The following is a 20,754-nucleotide window of genomic DNA, read 5'->3' on the forward strand; positions in this document are numbered from 1 at the left end:
CAGAGTGTCAGCATCTGCCACTGTTATGGATACTGAGGGGAACAATGATAATTGAGGTACATACAGTACACGGAATGTGCTGCTGCTGCTGATGTGCAAATCAGCGGGAGACGGGTCATGCTCTGGCAAGCTACACGGCGCGGAGGACCGGCTCGCTGAGATCAGATCAGCCTCCGCTCGCTCATTTCTCTTCAATTAGCTGCACTGTGGCTCCTGGAAGAGAGAGTGAGGAGGGTTCAGCCGAGCATGAACACCCCTCCCCCCACCCTTCCCCACCAGCCGAACCCCCTAGCAAGTGGACCACAGGCAGTGTGTGTGTGTGTGTGTGTGTGTGCATCCTGCCATATTCGGACCAGTGATTCAAAGGCCTCTTTATTTGCGGAGTGAATTGAGTTCCATTACAAGGCCAGCTCCCGTCAGTCAAAGAAAGCTCAATGGGTATGGCGAGCAATAACACACACACACACACAAAAACACACACACACACACACACACACACACACACACAAACGGTACAGAGGCACTGTGGAGCGTGCCCAGAGCGTCGCCACAACGACATGCAAGTCAACAAACAGGAAGTGACAGCGCAAAGCCCCCTGGGGTGACCGGAGGAGTGAACACACACAAGGGCATGCACGCACGCACACACACACACACACACACACACACACACACACACACACACACACAGAAAAACACAATGAGGGAGGGGTGGGGGAATGGCATCGTACAGGCAGGACGAGACTAAGGAATTTTAAATGTCACTGACTGGCCAGGCATACTGCTGAGTGTCCCTGTGTGTGTGTGTGTGTGTGTGTGTGTGTGTGTGTGTGTGTGTGTGTGTGTGTGTGTGCGCGCATGTGCGCGCGTGCACGTGAGCATGTGTAGTGGTCAGCGCGTGCTTGTCACATGTGCAGCCTATTGACAAGAGGTGAATTGGTGTTCCTCTGAGTGAAGACATGGGGGTGATTGTTGGTATTAGTGCTATTGACACTGTGTGTGTGTGTGTGTGTGTGTGTGTGTGTGTGTGTGTGTGTGTGTGTGTGTGTGTGTGTGTGTGTGTGTGTGTGTGTGTGTGTGTGTGTGTGTGCGCGCGTGTGCGCTTACATTCACACACTGGACTGTGTCAATTCTCTTAGTTGTACTGTTTCTCCTGTCATCTTAAAGAGGGGGATCTATGTGTGTGTGTGTGTGTGTGTGTGTGTGTGTGTGTGTGTGTGTGTGTGTGTGAGAGAGTGAGTGAGTCTTGGTCAATAATCTGCAGCTTTAGTCAGATTACCAGCCAGCCTGGTCTTTGTTGTCAGAGTTCAGAGTAGTCTGAGCTCTATTGTTTACATGGACACCGAGAACTATTGTATGGATCTCAATGGATTCTTGTCTGTCTGTCTGTCTGTCTGTCTGTCTGTCTGTCTGTTCATGTTTTTTTCACTTGCAGCGTGTTTTGGTGCTCAAAGAAATGCCTTTGTTCTCAATTAACTGAAACTGTGTTTGTGATTAAACAAAGCAACAACACAACAACACATCAAAGATGAATCCAGTAGTAGAGTATAAATAAAATGATGACATTACCTTCCTTATACAGTGCCTTTATGGCATAGCCTCAAGGGCAAACACTAACAACAACAAAACTGGGGATTTTTTGTGTTTGGGTTACTTTTTCTTTGTGCTGGCTTTAGACATTTTAAAAGAACACTAAAACAGAATATAAAAAAGTTACTTTTCACTTTATATTTTCTGATAGCAGTGATATTACTTGTGCTCTTACTTCAACAACTTCGATCATATGGGCAAATCATGTATGACATTCCCCGAACGCAAACTGTCTTCAGTGAAAGTGCCTTTAAAGTTTTTGCACCCTCATCCTGGTATAAATTGCAGAATCATCTTAAATTAGACTACCTACCAACAACGACACGGTTTAAAATTAGGATAAAGGACTATTTGAGTACTAAATGCACATGTGCTGTTACTGAGCGCTGCCTGTCTTTTTCTGTTTTATGTTGTCTGTTTTTTTTACTGTATTTTTTAAATATGGAACTATTATACTGCTGTCCTGGCCAGGAGTCCCTTGAAAAAGAGATTCTGAATCTCAATGGGATTATTTCCTGGTAAAATAAAGGTTAATAAATAAATAATTAAAAAAAAACTTGCAATGTTTAGTTATGGGAATTTCATCACAAGTTGCAGACAATACGTAAATAGAATTTTACAGTAATGATATCATAGAGGATTTATACGCTGCCTTTACTCATTATGTGTTCGGAGTGGTTAAGGCAGAACTTGCCTAACTATAGTCACCTATCTCTGCTGCCTATTGATTTCACATTGATCCCATGCTGTTATCACAAAATGGCATTTCCTTGCAACTCCAAGAAGCCTTTAAGGCCAAGAAAAGGGAGATACCAACACTGAAGCAATTCTCACATCTGAGAAAATGCTTTGCTGCACTCTTTCTCCCCTCCAGATAAGGTTCTGTGGAGAAACGAGTTGCTCGATTGATTTCTCATTTACCTTCTGTCATTCTGTCCTTGTCTGTTTTGTCCTCTGTCCCCCTCTCCCTCTAACCTCTAACATCAATGGTCAATAGGGAGCCAGATTAACATGCTCTAATGCACAATGTCACACTCATCTCCCAGATTAAGATGCTAAATGCCAACCTTGTACACTCTAAAGCCTCCATTGCCTTGAAAACCATCTGTGAAGGATTCTGTGTTAAGCTTCTATTGAATATAAGAGCTTCTCTGTTGATTTCTATGGAGGATGTTTTACACACGTAAAAAGAGCTTTAAATCATTGAGAGATTAATACATTTTTTCAAAGAACTGCACTTAAATCAAAGCTGTGCTGTTGAGTTTTTATCCAAAGAATGTTTCTTTCTATGTATACAGTTTTGCCCCAGTGTAATCACAGCGAAAGCCATTGTTCCTTATTAATTATCTCCTTTATGTCAATCCTGTTCACAAAGAAGAAGACGTGTTTAAAAGACAAGCATGCAACCAATCAGGGAGGCTCAAACAGAAGATGCAGTTGAGTTGCCTTATGGGAAATGCAGTATTCAGTTTTTATGGTGCATATGAATTGAGACTTAAAGTCAGGATATCTACGGCTCTGCTGCTTGGATTTTTATTATTCTTTTTTAAATATCTATCTGTTGTAAGTCCCCCAACTTCAAAAGTGCAGAACTAAATTCCTGTAGTGCTCCTTTAATCCTTTGGTGATTTTCTTTTATATTACAAGGAAGTTAGCAATGTATGAAATCAAAATTTAAGAGGAAAGTAAATAAATAAAGTAATTTACCAAGCACATTGTTCAGATGAGTAAAAAGACTATTAGATCATTTGTGGGGAGCAATATTGTCAAAATGTAAACACTTCGTAGCCATTTGTGGTCACAAGCAACGTACCTGGTGCAGCTTTAATGTTGTGTACTGTGTCAGTAAGTGTATGAAGATGTGTGCAGACAATACTGGCTGCCCACATTAGCACCATTGTACCAGTTACCCAAGTGAGTCTATTAAAGCCTGTTGAAAGTACTAAGGCACCAAAGGTCATGGCCTGGACCAGATTCAATTCTATCCTCTCATTGCCTGAGATAAGAAACCCACAGTCACATGTGTGTTCCATGTGTGGTGGACTGAAAGAAATCAACTCATCTTGGACTGTTGACACCTTTTCAAATATAATATATATAATATGTAATATATAATAATAATTTGACAGAAAAATAAAGAATATTAGATTTAAACTTCAAATATGGCTGTTTAACATAGATCTTGAAAAGTCAACATTTTAGTGCAATTTCATAGGTGTATGGGAGGAAATGCATGACATAGCATTTATGAGAAATGCAACTACACTGCAATGACTAATGTGTGTGTATATGTGTAGTTCAAGTGTCGAAATCTGTCAGCATGTTTCCATGCACTCCTGAATGCAGCTGCAAAGTTCATTGTGTACTCTATCTGAAAATCTTTCATTTTATATCCCTGTGTGTGTGTCTCGGCTAAGTGGGTTCACTTGTGTCCTCTCCGCCAAACCACTGTGTTGCCGTGGCGACCCGAGGCCTGAGCAAACTGTCATGTCTCGTCTCTGCAAGAGAAACACCTCCTTATCAAATGAAGGTGCAGAGACGATCCCAAAGGAAATCCATCCACATTGAGACATCTGTACTTGTGTTAGCCTGGGCAAATCCGTTTCTCTCTGACAGGCCTTAATCTCAATGGGTGACTGTGTGTGTGTGTGATTGTGTTTGTCTGAGAGGATTGTAAGAAAGAAATCTGCTAGTGAGATGTTTTTTTGCACTTGTTGTGTCCTCTCACCCCTCCCTGCTGGTAAAAAAAGAAAAAAAGAAACAGAAAATCCAATTGCAAGGTGGACAAAGCCGTTCAACTGGAGATTGAGTGTTTCTGAACACAGACGAACATATGGACGGCTAGATTGAAGCAGTGATAACAGCACAGAGGACATTATTCTCAGGCTAAACACACACACACACACACACACACACACACACACACACACACACACACACACACACACACACACACACACACACACACACACACACACAGCAATAATGAAATCAGTGACGACAGCGGGGTCCGTTCTCCATGATAGAATTACACAGCTTTTCTATTCTCCCTGCAGTGTCTAGCATATGGGGCGGCACGTTTGGCTGACAGGTGCAAATGTACTACACACACTCTGCCTAACCTTTAACCCATATTTTCACATAATTTCCCATGTATGTGAACAGTAAGTGAAAAAGATGTGCAGGAAAATGTGTGTGTCAATGCAGCTGCTTCTCTCAGACATTCATGTGTGTGTCATATTTTATCATAATGCGTGTCAAGGAGACACGAGGGCAGCCTGTGCAGAGGCCGAGCCCAACACTGGAGGTTAATGTGTTTCAGACAGGCACCCAGGGGGGGTGGGGCGGGAGGAACGCTTGCGCAGGCTCTTAACCCCTGGGAGAAGGGGCCCCAAAGCCCACGTGGATCTGAGTGGAAGTATGAGGTCCAGTCGTGTGTGTTTGTCTGCGAGAGAGTGAGTGTACGAGCGGTCGGGTCAGGATTACCAAACGAAAGGCCACTTATTTTAAATATGCAGACAGGAAAAGGACCAAAGTCAGACTCATCCTCCTTATGATCGAAATAACAGATGTTGACTCATTTTGTTTTTACTGTTTCCCCTCTCTGTGGTTTGGTTTCTCCCTGTCATCTCTTTCTGCTTTTTCACTGTTTGGCCTCCAAATTTATGACATAGTAGCAGAGAAAACAAGCACACCTCTGTGCCATTTTTTTTTTTTTTTTTTTTTTTTTAAGTTTTAGACCTCTAGAGTCATCTCAAAAATGCAAAAAAATATATAATTGTTTGGATTAACCTAATTGCAGGCATTTGCTGGTTATAGACAAAAAAAACAACCTACAAGTCGAAAAGTAATTATCTTAAATTTTTGTACAGAGGGTTTTCCCACTTGTTTCCTTTCAGTAAGTACATGAAGAAATTGATTTCAGAGGCATGAAGATTGCCTAAAATATGTAATTCATCAGAGTGGACAGAATTTTCTTTCTACTGAAAAGATGAGAGTAGATTATGCTTAAAAAGGTTTCCTTGTTGTTGCGTTCAGGTGCTTGTGGAACAAGAAGTAATAATCATTTCGATCATGATGACAACTTAGAAAAGAAAGATGCCTGTGTGCTGTTAAAAGAGATTGAAATCTCTTCAGCATCACCCACACATTAGCTTTGACAGTCAATCTGAACATTGCCGGACAAAGCCAAGGGCTAGGGTTACACTTGTCACTTCTGTGTAAGTTTTGAGCTCTGATCATGAAGATCATGTTTTTATGGGATCACGTCACTGTCCACACATTGGCTGAAAGTGACAGCTTTGCATTATCGCCCCCAGTATGTGGTGTGAACTCTGTGAGGGGGTTTATTACCATTGGCAACAGCCAAGTGAAAGGGAAAAGGAATTGTTTTAGTCAAAGACTTCTGGTTGTTGCTGTCATCGTTTTATTTACTGTATCTTTTCTCTCTCTAAATCTGCTTCCACGATGTCATCTGCAGATGCTGTAGTCTTACCTGGAGTTGGAGGGGTCCCAGGCCTGGTGTGGCAGCAGCAGCAGCAGCCATTGTTGTTGGGATGAGCTGGAGAGGGTACGGGTCACCTGAGGAAAACCACAGAAGATCACACCGTTTTTAAGCACGTCAGTGATAGTTTCTGGTGCATTTTGACACCCTAGGATCCCCTTCTTCATGTCCTCCATCTCTCGTTCATTCATCTCCTTTTCCACCTGTAGCATCCCTCTCTTCTTTCAACCTTTCCTCATCCCTCGCCCTATCCTCAATCTATCTCCCCTTCCCCTACCTCATCCTCCAGCTCTCTCTGTCTGTGCACCCCCCTCCCCTTCCCCTCACCCTCTTGTTTTTCTGCTCCCTGTCATCCCACCTTCGTCCCTCTCCTCCCTTCGCCTCACGCATCACTCTCCCCCCACCACTACCACCACCTGAGTCCCCCTCTGCAGCTGTTAAAGCCGTCCTTTGTGTGCGCTGCCGGTGGGACCTTAATGAAAAGCCTGATTGTGTGTCCTCCTCCTTAATACCCCCTGACAAAGAAGCAGCGAGGTGAGGGGATTCTGATAAAGCTGGGCCCAGCGCTGTAATTAAGAGCCGCCATTGCCGATTGCTGCTCTCCCTCTCTCTCTCTTTTCCCTCCCCTCAACGGTCTGTTCTGCTGCTTTGTTAGGAGAGGGCTGCTTTCAGTCTCTCTCGTCCCTGTTTCCCACTTTCTAATCCCTGTGTCCTCCGTGTTGTCATCTTTCTCTCTTCACAAGTTACTCTCCACCTTTACCCCCCCCCCTCCGCCCCTCCCCTCTGTCAGGACTGATAAATCAAGAGATAGATTGACGAACAGGGCGGAGGAGATGACAGAAGTGCAGGGAGAAGGAGACAGAGTAAAAGGACGAGTGCGGTTTATTAGTGACCAGGTGCAGATAGGCTGTGCTGTAATTACTTTGAGGGAGAGAGAGAAAAGAAGGAAGAGAAAGGTTCAAAATGAGGGGAGGAGGAGATGGAGGTTGAGGAAAGGAAGAGGAGAGGAGGAATATTGTACGTAAATATCTTTGTATTGAATTAAACCTGCCTGTGACAGCTCTGATTTTTTATTGGCCATGCCCACTAACCAAAATACAGTACACAGAGGTCAGACTTTCATACTGGTATCACATCGAGGACACTCTTCACAGAGAAACACTTGGGAATGTTCTCAGGGCTTGACCTGAACCTTCAGCACAGCGGTCAGCTTCTTGGCCATATCTTCTATTGTGTGTCTATGTGTGTGCCTGTGTAAGTGTGTGTGTGCTTGGCATAAGCCAAGACTTTCCTTCCGACATATTTTCCCATATAACTCGGTTTGTTTAAAACGAAACAAAAAAAAACCCAAAGCTGAGACATTCTTTTCTCCAGCGAGGAGGGGAAGGCAGGAGGGATTCAAGAATTATTTCAGGACTGTGTATTCTAGGAGATGGGTCTTTTCTCCTCGCTCCCTAGACAAACATGAGCTGGGTGGATATTTATGCTCCTCCTGGGGGTCGCTGTAACAAAAGGGAGAAGGACGGAGGAAAGCAAACATGTTGCTCTTGGCTTGGGGACAGCGAGATCGGCGGGCCCGGATGAAATTTCTCACTGACAAAAGAGACGATAAGGGAGCTAGACAGAGAGAAGTGAGAGGCAAAACGCCATCAATTTTCCTCTGGTGTCAATTTGGGCCCAATTTTACATTTCTTAAATTCTTAAAAGGGGCACTTCACAGATTTAAAGTCATGATGAGTACTTCTAAACCTGTAAAAAGAGCTGGGTAATGTCTTCCGGGGCTCTCGGTTAGAGAAACTAACCCTGATGATGTCATCAGGCTTTAAGATCAACAGCATTCTCAAATACTTGTCTTCAGTAACTGAGCTGAGTTGCACATACGTTTTCTGTTAAAAAAAAATAATAATAATGATTTAAGCAAACAAGTTTTGGAAATAAAAAATAAAAAACAGCTTCAAATTCAGCTTTTGAAGTAAATCATGAACAGTACCTTAACATGCAGTGCTGTTCATTTTCAATACATCCTCACAAAAGTGAAACACTTACAGTATCTTTTGCTCTAACATGTTGCGTTAATGGCTTGGACGACAGAGAAATTGTGTTTACTGTCCAAAGTGCACAGATATCCATAACGTGCGGATAAAAATCTATTCATATCGTTGAAGCTATGAAGTGCCGTGAGAATATGTCGAAACACAATGCTACACATGTCCTATTTAGAGCTGCAGCACCAAACTACATCAACTCACAACAACTTTGAAAGTTGCCAGAGAGTTTTCTCAGGGGCGGCTCAGCCTGGCGCAGAGTGCCAGTCTGGTTGGAGTTGGCGGAGGCAGTGAAAAGACAAGCCCACCACTTGACAGGGTATTTACGTGGGCAGTGGGCGTGGGTGAAGATGGCACTAATTAAAATGGAATGGACTTGTTTGGGAAGCTGTGAAACTCTAAGGGGGAGCGGGGCTGTGCGTGCACGAGCTCGTGTGCACGCTCGCATATCTGTGTCAAAGTATTTTTTTTTTTTTGTTGTGTGTGTTTGCGATATCGCAAAGCATTCTCTGGCTGCCTGGACGTTTGTGTGTGTCTATGTGTGTAAGTGCGTGTGTGGGCTGTGTTGGAAACATGTTCTGGCTGCTTCCCGTGTTAATGTGAGGAGAACCTGGGGCAGGTCACATTACCACCCCCCCCCCCTCTCGCCCCACCCCCCTCTGCTAACCCCCCCAACCGTGCATTTATTCCCAGCATCCCCTGGCAAGCACCCACCTCTCTTTCTTTCTCTCTCTCTCTCTATCTGTCTCTCTCTCTCTATCATGGTAAACAACACATTGCCACACAGCCGGAGCGTGATAGCCAAAAAATAAAAATAAAAAACATGTCCTGCAGGATGCCTGTATTTTGTTGCTTTTATGCATAAAAAAAAAAAAAAAAAAAGACAAGACAAAAGGATGGAGCCAAAAGGACTGAGCGGGAGAGGGAGCGAGGGAGATAAAGAGAGAGAGTGTAAACAGGAAGGGTGTATTTGGACTGTTTTTTCTATTAAGAGAGAGATGTTGTTGTAGGGGCGAGCTTGTCTTTTGGGAAGCAATCCGACTCCTTGTGTGGGAAAAAACGGTCAGACTCTACCTTGTTTGGTGAAAAAAAGAGTTGCAACATCACACATAAAAAGTACTTTTACACTGAAAGTTGCACCTTTTTATGAGTGTATGTGTGGACGTTACTCACTGCAGCCAGGCTTGTAGTTGAAGCCAGGGGGCATTAGGAAGCCTTGCTGGGCTGCAGCCGCTGCCAGAGTCCTCTGGTCTGGAGGAAAGACGGGAATCATCAGCGGAGGGAGTTGGCCCTGGACCTGCTGATGAAGGAGGAAGAAGAGGCGGGGGAGGGTAGAAAAGGAGCAAGGAAGGAAAGGTGAATGGAGGAAAAGAGGAAGAAGGGAGGAAAATGAGAAGAAAACATGAGCACCTTTGGCATCTCTTTCAGTAACCACCCATAGACATGCACTGAAAACAATGTTCACAATAATGCCAACAACAGTGCTGTGTAACTGATTCCAGAACATCCTTAAGTATCATTCTGAAGACAGTTACATCTGAATTACATCATAATAATTTCTCAGAATCATATGCATTCAGGCACATATACATATATTCATGGCGTACATATGGAACACGCATATGACATCCGTCTGCAAAGACACTAACAAAGTCTCACACACACACACACACACACACACACACACACACACACACACACACACACCATTTTCTGGATTCAAAGACAAAAAGCAAGTTATGAGAACAGTTCACTAAACTCGCACAACAGCTGGCCTTTTCCTTTTATTTGGAAGATGATGTTCTCTCCCTTCTCCCCACATCAACCCCCTCAACAACCCAAACACACAAATACACACAACCCTCTCTTCTCGCCCGTCGGCAGAGAGCCATACGACTTCACAAGGTTTCCAGGATTTTAAAAGGAGAAGCAAGAAAAAAGCTCCTCCGATGGGTGGCTTTGGCAGAGATGACAGGAGCGAGAGAGAGAGAGAGAGAGAGAGAGAGAGAGAGAAGGAGAGAGAGAGAGAGACAGAAAAATAGAGAAGTAGGAGACAGATGGTTGCACTAAACAGCGTTCTGCCAAAAACAACGCACAAAGACTTGCGTGTGATGGACTGACTGACAGTTTGAGAGGAAGGATAGGCGAAGACGAGGAAAGGAAGTGAGGGAGAGTGGAAGAAGGTGAGACGAGGAGGAAAAGAAGGACACTTATCGAGCTGTGAAGCCTAGATGTAACGCTGGTATGATGTAGAAAGCACGCATATGAAGAGAGGGAAGGAGCTCAAGGCAAATTTTGTGCAAATTTTCCAAAAAGTCAACACAAGAAAATCAATGTGTTGGATGCAACAAGATTGCATTCACAACAGAGCCCCAGTAACTCTTTAGCTACAGTACATTATGTTATTTTAATTAACTTAGTTAGAACATGCAATGTGGTGTTTTCATTGGCCACCAGTTTTGCTTTTGAATCTTTGGGCATGGTAAAAATACAATGCTACAACAATGCTACGCCTACATTGTACTGAAATATGATTAAAAAGAAGAAGAGGCAGGTCTTGCAATGTAATTACTTATCTAACACTTATCTTTTTTTTTTTTTTTTTTTTACTCATGTACTTTTTACACCAAATTTAAAAATGCCTTAAAAACAGGTGTATGGGGACTAACTTTAGACAAAAATATTGTATGTACATCTGTGATGTCTTTTGGGACTTAATAAGATTCAACCTTTTTAACCAATTCACAGGTTGCTTGTAGGTTTCTTACAAGTACTCTTCAAAATATACTTTCTCACAACTCTTGTGCATCAGCAGAGAAAGACAGAGTGTATTTGATTTTGGACAAGAATACAGGGCATTTGACAGAGAAAGCTCCTCCAGAACCTGTTTTCAAAGGCTAACTAATACTTCACATGGCGAGTAAACTAAACAGCATGTATAAAAGTGGGGCACCTTTAAATCAAATCCCTAAATGGGTCTTTCGGCCTTTGACCGGTTTTCCAGGTTGCAAAGCACTTTGCTCCCACTTTACAACTCATCGCCTCTCTCCTCCTCCTCCCTCTCTTACTTTGCCATGAGGGCAGCGGGGTAATGGCCGAATAGGATAATGGGCAGGTAAAAGCTGTTTGATGTGGGAAAATTGATCTGGAATGATGGAAATGGCTGCACAATCATAAGGATGCGGTGGAGCCGCAGTACAATCAGGTAATATCTCAGTGATATGGACACTTAAAGTGCTTGAGACAGGTAAAGAGAGAGAGAAAGAGAGAGAGAGTGGCCGTCTCTCATTGTTAACAGCGCTCCCAGCTTTCCCTGCCTGTGTGTGTATACTCAATTTTCCCTGGGCGTATGCATGCTTGTGTACTGTAAATACCTGTGTGTGTGTGTGTGTGTGTGTGTGTGTGTGTATATATCTCTGTGTGTGAGCATGTCTCCTCCTCCCCCTCCGCCTGCTCCTGTGTGTCGGCATGCGGCAGCCAGCAGCACTGTAATCAAACTATCACAGCGCAGGGGAATACAGCTCTCTTCAAGCGACTCCTGTTTCCCCCTTACACCAAAAACAATAATTACTTCACCATTTTGGTTAACCATAAACCGCCGTGCCGCGCGATCAGAAGGGAGAGGCGTTCCAGCGCGTTGCTCGGACAGGACCCCCGCGGGGACGAATCACAGACAGAACAGTTCCGCTTTGCCTTTCAGGCATAATTGGACATATGCTGGAGTGGAGCTGGCTAGCAATACTGTAATGTACCGTAGGGAGGAGAGGAGAGGAGAGGAGAGGAGAGGAGAGGAGAGGAGAGGAGAGGAGAGGAGAGGAGAGGAGAGGAGAGGAGAGGAGAGGAGAGGAGAGGAGAGGAGAAAGGATTGGAGAATGAAGAGGAGAAAAGAATGAAGTGGAGAGGAAAAGGGAGAGGAGAGGAGAAGTAGTGGCAGCCGTAATACATACATACATAGAAGCTGTGGCACATATATTGTATGACGGCTGTCGGTGTTTGTGTGCAGATGGCTTTGCTTTCTTTTATTACAAAGGAAAATGAAGATATTGTAAAATGTCTTCTCCTCCCTATATCTGTCTCATTTTCTATCTCATAACAAAAAGACTGCACACAATAAGAAGATATTAATCAGCCAACAGAACTGTTGCACAATACATGTAAGCCTCCACAATGGGATAAGAAGATCAAGCAACAGAAGGGAGAAAGAAAGACAGAGAATGGTTTATGGAGGATCATTCCCTACCATATGGAGCGGTTATAATAGTTGGAGAGTTGGATATATGTGTAACAGCTGTTGAGCTGATGAGCAGCACCACTTGCCTACCATGGTCACTGGCGCGCGCGCACACACACACACACACACACACACACACACAGGCAGAAAACATGGGTCAGAGCAAGTTGAGTGAAACTGTGAGAAACAAGGACTCTGTGTGGTGTGTGTGTGTGTGTTTTGAGGGTGGGGGGGGTGTTTGTCCACCCGCTGATCATATGATATGGGAGAGTTTCCCTCATCATGGCCCCCCTGTGCATTCCTTCCTGTTTACATTGATTTACCATGTACAAAATGACTTAATCTGATATTTCTCCTCATATTGGATGTAAAATAATGCAATACCTTAAATTGGATTATGAGCTCTGTGTTCGCCTCGTGATCATAGCGTAAACTTTGAAACCAAGTGGAAGACAAGAAAGGGAGAGAGAGCTCTCCCAAATCAGAGAATTAGAATCAGAGACAAAGAGATGCATTGACAGGAGGAAAGAAAAGCCTGTGAAAGAAAGTGAGGGTGAGAGAGAAAGAGAACTACAGTATCAGACAAATCTCCAGATCCCACATAAAGGGAAAAGGCACATCTGAAACAGCAGGCACTTTGGGGAATAACGCACTCCTCAGCTTCTCTTTCACATCAGGCCCAAAGCGAACATGAAAACCTACAACACACACAGACAAAAAACATCACACCGCTGCTACTGTAGGCTGCCGACGTGCTCCCCTTTTTATCTGTAAACCCCTTCTCCAGATCCAAAAAAGAAACCTGAAACAAACAAAACTGGAACTAATCTAAAAAAATCCTCTAATCAGTGAAACAAAGAAAAGCACTCATAATGAAAAAATAATTATATATATATATATATATATATATATATATATATATATATATATATATATATAAGTGTGAAACTTTTTCTTGAGAACTTTCACTGGGGCAAAGAGGACAGAAAGAAAGAAAGAAATAAGTCGACAATCCACTATGGCAAGAGAACTTCCCAGGAAATAAACAGCAGATAGAGCGAACAGAATGAACAAGAGAGGGAGAAAGAGAGACGGAGAGGGGAGCAAGAGTTGGATAATTGGCAGCGAGTCGATGCTGCGTTCACCACGCGCCAGGCAGCACAGCTTGAACTTAAAGCGCCGCTGCGGCATAATGAAGATGTGGCCGCTAATTAACATATGGGGTGCGAAACAGGTTGGTTGGCACGCGGCACGCTAAAAACTCCAAGGTAAAGTTATTATTGGGGAGTAATTAGCTCTATGAAGTTAATGCGCCGAACAATAGCTGCCAGCGCCGCACAATATGGCTCGCATTTGAGCGTGCGAAAAAAATAGCCCCCGCTAAAGTGCGAGTCCCACAGCTAAAATCTGTTGGCGACCATATGCTCCGGCAATTAATGCAAGACCTGGATGACCTATTGCTAAAGAAGGGACGTGCGAGCGACAGAACCAATAATTAATTTGGAGAGAGAGAGAGGGAAAAAGAGAGAGAGAGCGATAGCTGGCTTTTAATATTAGCCCATTAACTTTCTATGGACAGGGGCTATTAGAGGCCAGCCTGCTGTGAATGTAGGGCCATGGTTCATGTCCCAATGGCTCTGCAATGGCTGGGATGCACACAAACACACACACACACACACAGGTGTGTGTGTGTGTGTGTGTGTGTGTGTGTGTGTGTGTGTGTGTGTGTGTGTGAGTACATTAGAGAAAATTGTGTGTGTGTGTGTGTGTGTGTGTGTGTGTGTGTGTGTGTGTGTGTGTGTGTGTGTGTGTGTGTGTGTGTGTGTGTGTGTGCGCACATTGACACATAAAGTGTGTAAGAAAAACACAAATTACACTGGTTGCGGTGTAATGGGAGTGATTAAACAATTACACAGGCAATTGGGTTACCCGCTCCTATGCACAGAGTACAGAGGTGCTGTGTGTGTGTGTGTGTGTGTGTGTGTGTGTGTGTGATTTATTGTAATTGTGTGTGGAAATGAATGAAAAGCTTTTTAGGGTTTTTGCTTTTGTTTTTCTCCTTTTGTTGCACAGAATTAAAAATATTCAACACGGACAAAGTCTTGTGCTTATGACTGCATCAGGTAATACACATGGAGGTGTGTGGGTGTGTGTGGTTGTGAGCCTGTGTGTATTGAGTTACCAATGTAGGTTAGCCTTAATAGAGAGCTTGTTAGCCGCTGTCGCCGGCGCGTCTGGCCTCTCTTACACTATTCAAAGCATCAGGTGGCTTTACTCATTTTTCTGATTCTTTCTCCCTCCTTCTCTGTCTGCTTCGCTGTCTCCTAGCTACAGCGACGGTGGCGCTTGATGAGAAGGAAGACAGCCAGCAGAGACACACACTGGTCTGCGTGTGTGGTTAGGTTGAGTGAGTTTTGATTCATTAGGCAGGACACACTCGTGTCCCCTCATCCCACTGTTTCAATGTACAGTACATTGTGAGTGTTTGTGCTGCCTCTATTCTACGAAAAATGTGCGCGTGTTCTCGAGGTGAGCCCTGAGCCGCGCGGCAGGTGAGCTCCTTTCATCCCCGTTGCGCTTCCCCGCACAGCGGCAACAGTCGTCCCTGGCGACACCGGAGGGAGCCTCGGAGACAAGTTGTTTAATTAGAATGAGAGAAGACGAGGGGCAAAGCAAAGGGAAGTCTGAGGAAATGTGCTCACCCCTTCGAGCTTAACAAGAAGGCCCCTAGCAGGGGGTAGGAGTGCATGTGTGTGTGTGCGTGTGTTTTATGTGTGTCTTCATGTGCACATATGCTCTTGTTTTTGTAATTCGGTAGAGAGCAAGTTATGTTATCCCCTCAGATTGAGCACAATGTAGTCCAAAGTAGGGATCATTAATTCCTGGTCTTGTTTGGGTTTAGGTTTAAGATTAAAGGAAAATCTAGGGTCAAGACTTGGCACAAAATGAAAGCATCATAATTTATGCTAATTCATGGATAATTCCAGGTAGAATCAATTAGTGAGAGCGATAAAGTAGCCAATCGCTGACTTCTGGAGACTAATGACTTGTGTGTGCATGTGTGTCCTGTATGTCATTAGCTTGTGTTGCCGTGATGCCCGCCTCTGTAAATTAACTTGCTTGTTTGTCGGCTCGCGCCACGTTCGGCGAGTGCCCATTGGCCCAAATAGCGGACGCTGACACGCATATCACTAGCTTGATTTGGGTTTCAGGGTGAGAAAAAATAGGAAACCGGACGCGAGGACAATAAATAATTTGTCCTCCTTTTATGAGGGATGTGTGTCACTCTCCTCTCTTTTTCATGAGCTTGATTATTCGTTTCATTTCATCACCTCTTCCAAGTGGACGGTTGAAAGCATTCTTCACAGGCCTTTGGGGGGTTAGGGTGGCTAACAAAGCCAAGGACGCAGACACACAAAACACACAAACACACACACACACACACACACACACACACACACACACACACACACACACACACACACACACACACGCACACGAAGGGACAGCTGAACTCAGAGCCTCGTTAGGGGGAAATGCAATCACAAGGGGCTTATCATACAGACACAAAACACACACACACACACACACACACTGAACCTGGTGCCCTCTCTCTGGCAGGCCATTGTATTGTGGGATTGTGCGGACAATCTCTTCATGAATGATTAAGCAGTGTATTTCTCGACCAATTCTTTGATGATGAGTGTGTGTTTGATCATCGGGCGAGTGTGCAGCGCTCTCTGTGACTGCTCGCGATAAGTGCGAAGGCCTACATTTTTGTATGTTTGTCCGTGTTTGTGCGCACTTTGATGTGTGTGATATACGTGAATGTGTGTGTTTTTGTGCTCCTGTGATGAGCCCCTGTTGATTGTGTCCCTCTCTTAACGAGGCTGCCTACAGCTGCCCCTGCTTGTGAGCAACTATTGTTGGGCCCGTTCAATGGAGCAACGCTTGTTTGGGAAAAGGTTGCAAAGTCATGGGAAAAGAGAGCTTTGTCTCCGCTGGGTCGTCAGGGAGTGAATCATGAGCGGACGTGTTTATAGCTTTACACACACAGCTGTGGCGAACACGCGCGCACGTATGCGTGGATGAAGAAATGGACGCTCGAGAATGCACAGAGAAATCCTCAGAACCAGACTTCTTTTTTTTGTCAGAAAGACAAAACCCGAACAATTCAGAATTTGAACTCGCACAAAGCAAATAAACACAGCTGCTTTACAAAGAGTCGCGGACACTCATAGACACACGTCTCACACGCATGCTATCACAAGGTCTCTTATCACACAAACTGTGTATGGCTAAACTATTGGGGGAAAGGGAATGTGTGTGTGTGTGTGTGTGTGTTCCCTCTTGGACAGGGTGTCTCTTTATGATACAAAGCCCGGCTTTCTCAGCTCAAAATTCAGTGTCATCTGCTTTTACAAAGGCCTGGGCTATTCGTTCCAAGCCACCTGGACCAAGATAGAGGCTCCAGTGTAGCACCCAAAAGGACAATACCTCCATTTTTAAGTGTTACATATATACCCACCCAAGTTCTCTGAAGCTTAAGACACAGATTCGCATTCAAAGGGACTTTTGAGTTGATTTACTTTGCAGATTATTTTGGTCTATACAAGGTTATACACTTTGTCTACAATCTGCATTATTAGATCTGTTTAACATCTTGTTCATAACGAAGCCTTTGCCAATAAGAAGTCAACTAAGTTTGCATTTCCTGGTATTTCCTGGTGAAAGGAATTCCTCCTGCAGATGTCAGGTGATTGACAAAAAGCAGAGTGATACATAACGAGTCCTCTGCTCGGGGGAGAAAAAAACAAGCTGAAATTAAACCAAATGTGCTTAATTATATGTACTGTACAACACCACATGTATTTATGTTTTGTATTTGTTCTTATAATTGTGCAGTACACACCGGAGAGCCAGAGATCAGGGGTAACTATGTGACTTAAATCAATTGATTACGTAACTTAAATTCTTCTCAATATCATAATATGTTCATTTGCTCCATCTGTGACAGTACCACTGCTCTAATGAAAGAAGAATTTCTTAAATTAGGGTCAAACACAGTTCTTAGTAACCACAACCCAACCTCAGACCCGAGTCAGGTCGGATCCAAATTATATGAAGTATAATTTGACCCAGGAAGGGTAAAAAAATCAGCTCTCGTGAGGAAAAAAATGTGAATGGCTAATAATAATGTCCGTTAGCTACCTTGTGGTTGCCATGATAAACACTTAAGGAGGTATAATGAGATCTAATTCTAACATTTCTTTGGCTAGAAGGTGAAACCACAGAAAGGGTTAACCTATTGTCAGCGTTGTTTTGAGCGTCTTCCCGACCCCTTCTTGGCTTTTCTCACTGGCTTGGTTGCCTAGTTTGAATCTGTACAACGTTAGCGTTGCTTAATCAGAGCCAATCTACTGCTCTGCCTGTGAACACACCCCTACCGCCACTCGGACACAATGGAATAAATATGGAAAAGATGAACTTCACTGCCAGCTTGACGTGCAAACATTGATTTATATAATAAAGACTTAAAACGTACATACTATACTAGTGCTGATTTTTCCAACCACACTGACCACTTTCACGTGATTACACAGGTTGTGTATGTGTGAGTGAGTGAGTGAGTGAGTGAGTGAGTGAGTGAGTGAGTGAGTGTGTGTGTGTGTGTGTGTGTGTGTGTGTGTGTGTATGTGTGTTAAGAGGAGGAGGGGCTAATGTAAGTCAATCCTGCTTCAAGGTCCCAAATGCTGATGGCTGAGCAAAGAAAAGCTGCAACAATCACAATCACAAAATTGCCTTTGTGGGCCATGCAGACACGCACCAGGACACATCCACACAAACACTTGGAAAGATACACACACACACATGACTACGCATGTGGATGGACACACACAGACACACGGGCCTCACCTGGATTTGTTGCTGCAGGAGGTTGATTTTGTGTTGCTGCTGCAGAAGCTGCTGCTGTTGCCGGGCAATCTGAGGACGGCGAACACAACACATTATTACAATGTATATGCACGATGTTTGTGTGGGAGCGTGTGCACGTGTTGTTGTTGTGTGTGTGCTTCGGTGTGTGTGTGCAGGGCCTGTGGGAGATGCGACACATCTGCAGGTCTCTGAGGCCCCAGTTGCACGACAGAGGGTCGATGCCCTGGTATGAAATATTAAAAAGCTCATCTCATCTGGACTCAGCTCACAGCCAAGTGGACAACTGTGTCACACGACACACTTACTGCCTGGAATGTTGTAAAGTCCACATTTTGAATTCAAATCTATTAGTTAAGATCAATTTGGGGAGATTTTGTCACTTTTACACATTTATTTGCACCGTTTTAATGCTTGTAATATCATTTTACTCTGTTTCTTAAGCTTGCCAGTTGTTTATTCTTACTTGTTCTGCAGCCTGAAATGTAATTAACTTCTGCAGAGAAACTCTACAGTGGCTCATAGAGTGGAAAAGAAGCCCAAGCATACAGTATTCACACACAGTACAGGCAGACTCGCTGCACACTGGTACGGGATGCAGCCAAGGGCACTGTAAGGCATTGTGTTTGTCACAGGTGAATCGTCCTTACAGCTGTGTTTCTGCATGTGTGTGTGTGTGTGTGTGTGTGTGTGTGTGTGTGTGTGTGTGCATGCGTGCGTGTGTGTGTTCCCTTCGCAAACCCAAGCTTCCCAGAAGCTAAAAAGCACAACAAAGAGGGAAACCCTTCTCTATGCAAATACCTGGCAGACTGTCGCCTGGGAGCTTGGAGTGTGTGTGTGTGTGTATGTGTGTAAGCATGTGTGTGTATGTCTGCGCTACATCCGCTCTAGGACTACATACCCTCAGCTTATTCCTGTGCAATGTCCCTGTGTTCAAGCTGCCAAAGGCGTATGTCTCTGGCTGTGTGAAAGCTATACAGTGTCCGTGTGTGTGTGTGTGTGTGTGTGTGTGTGTGTGTGTGTGTGTGTGTGTGTGTGTGTGCGTGTGTGTGCGTGTGTGTGTGTGCGTGTGCGTGTGTGTTTATAACTTGTGACTCCAAATCAGTATCCAATCATGTGCCATTGTTTACTGTTTACTGATCAGGCACACATACATTTACAGGATTTTCCTTCGTGGCATTACAGTGGGGAAAAACCTATGAAATTGTTACTGTAAAATAAGGTATCAAACAAGATATCTACAGATGGGGAAAATTGTTGAAAAGTGCTGGCTTAATAGGAAATAAGTGATATAACAAATAGTTTTTTTTAATGTTGTGCACTACTGTACAGTCAGACTAAATGACTTGTTAGGATGGATTTGTTTTGCAGCGTAGGCATACAGTTTACAGTGTTTCCAAACGAAGGCCTTGACATGCAGTGCCCCTGTACCTGGTCCTGCTGCTGCTTGGCCAGCTCCATCTGCTGCCTTTGCTTCTCCATCTGCGAGGCGGCCAGCTTCTTCTGCTCCTCATGGGCCGCCAGGAGCTGCTCCCTCAGGCTGCTCAACTGGCCAATCATGCCCATGAGTTGGCGCTCTTTCTCCGCCAGGCTGTCTGCAGTACCTATAGGGTGAGAGGGGGGGAGTGGAAGAGAGTGGTCAAAGGTGAGATGGTAGCACTTTGAAGAAAAGTGAAAGACTCGGTTGAGGTTACGCCATGAAAGTTCTTTCATCATTTAAAAGAATGTCTAGCTGATCAGCGATAAAAGGACATTTTCTACGTGTTAATGTACAGTATGTGTCAGCCATTATACATACATATCACAGAAGAAGTTGTAAAAGATGTAAATGTAAGAGGATCAAAAAGCTGAGATGTCTTGCACCGTTCTTCTTCTTTGAGAGTTTGTAATGGCTATCCGGAGGCCAGAAAGGATTGTTGGGCTGAGGTTAGAGGTCAGAGGCATGAAGAAGAGGGACAGAGGAGGAAGGAACAACAACAAAGCAGTATAAAGCTATCCATGGCTTGTTGGTCAACCTAATATATGACTGGTTAGGGCCTCTGGACGGTAGGAGGGGGCACGTCAGGGGAAGGTGCGTATGTGCGCTGCAGAGTTGTAAAACCAGATGTTAACTTATTTTCCCGGGCACAGAGGGCCAGCAGTGATTACTCAAGCCACATCCATCACTGCCTTTATTGCCTTATTGAAATAAAGAAAATAAATCTGGCCGAGGAAACACTCGTAAACAGGCAAAATGTGGTGGCAAAGCAAATGTGAGCCATATTCATATGTTTAACAAACAAAAGAAATCTTCAGCCAGGTTTGATAATTACATATCATGCTAAAACTGAAAGTAAAATCTAAATGTATTTGATTGGAACTGAATTTAAGGTAAATATGGAGATTGGTCTGTAGCTATCAAGCTGTATTTTGTGACTGTGTAAGTGTGTGTGTGTGTGTGTGTGTGTGTG

At 44.1% G+C, this 20,754-nt stretch overlaps 1 protein-coding gene across 9 annotated transcripts in view; it reads right to left on the reverse strand.

The window, feature by feature from the left end:
- The window catches only part of sox5 (SRY-box transcription factor 5), a 247,941-nt gene that overhangs the window by 20,712 nt on the left and 206,475 nt on the right, over positions 1-20,754 (reverse strand). For 8 of the 9 annotated variants that reach the window (XM_028570609.1, XM_028570608.1, XM_028570607.1 and 5 more), the window contains 4 exons: positions 19,736-19,908; positions 18,287-18,355; positions 9,313-9,439; positions 6,086-6,171 (listed from right to left, as the gene is read on the reverse strand). In XM_028570609.1, the coding sequence (XP_028426410.1) occupies positions 6,086-6,171; positions 9,313-9,439; positions 18,287-18,355; positions 19,736-19,908 (455 nt within the window). The remainder of the gene's footprint in view (positions 1-6,085; positions 6,172-9,312; positions 9,440-18,286; positions 18,356-19,735; positions 19,909-20,754) is intronic. The other variant, XM_028570604.1, reaches the window with a different exon arrangement.

The sequence above is a fragment of the Perca flavescens genome, chromosome 23, assembly GCF_004354835.1.
Source record: "Perca flavescens isolate YP-PL-M2 chromosome 23, PFLA_1.0, whole genome shotgun sequence".
In the NCBI taxonomy this organism is placed as follows: domain Eukaryota; kingdom Metazoa; phylum Chordata; class Actinopteri; order Perciformes; family Percidae; genus Perca; species Perca flavescens.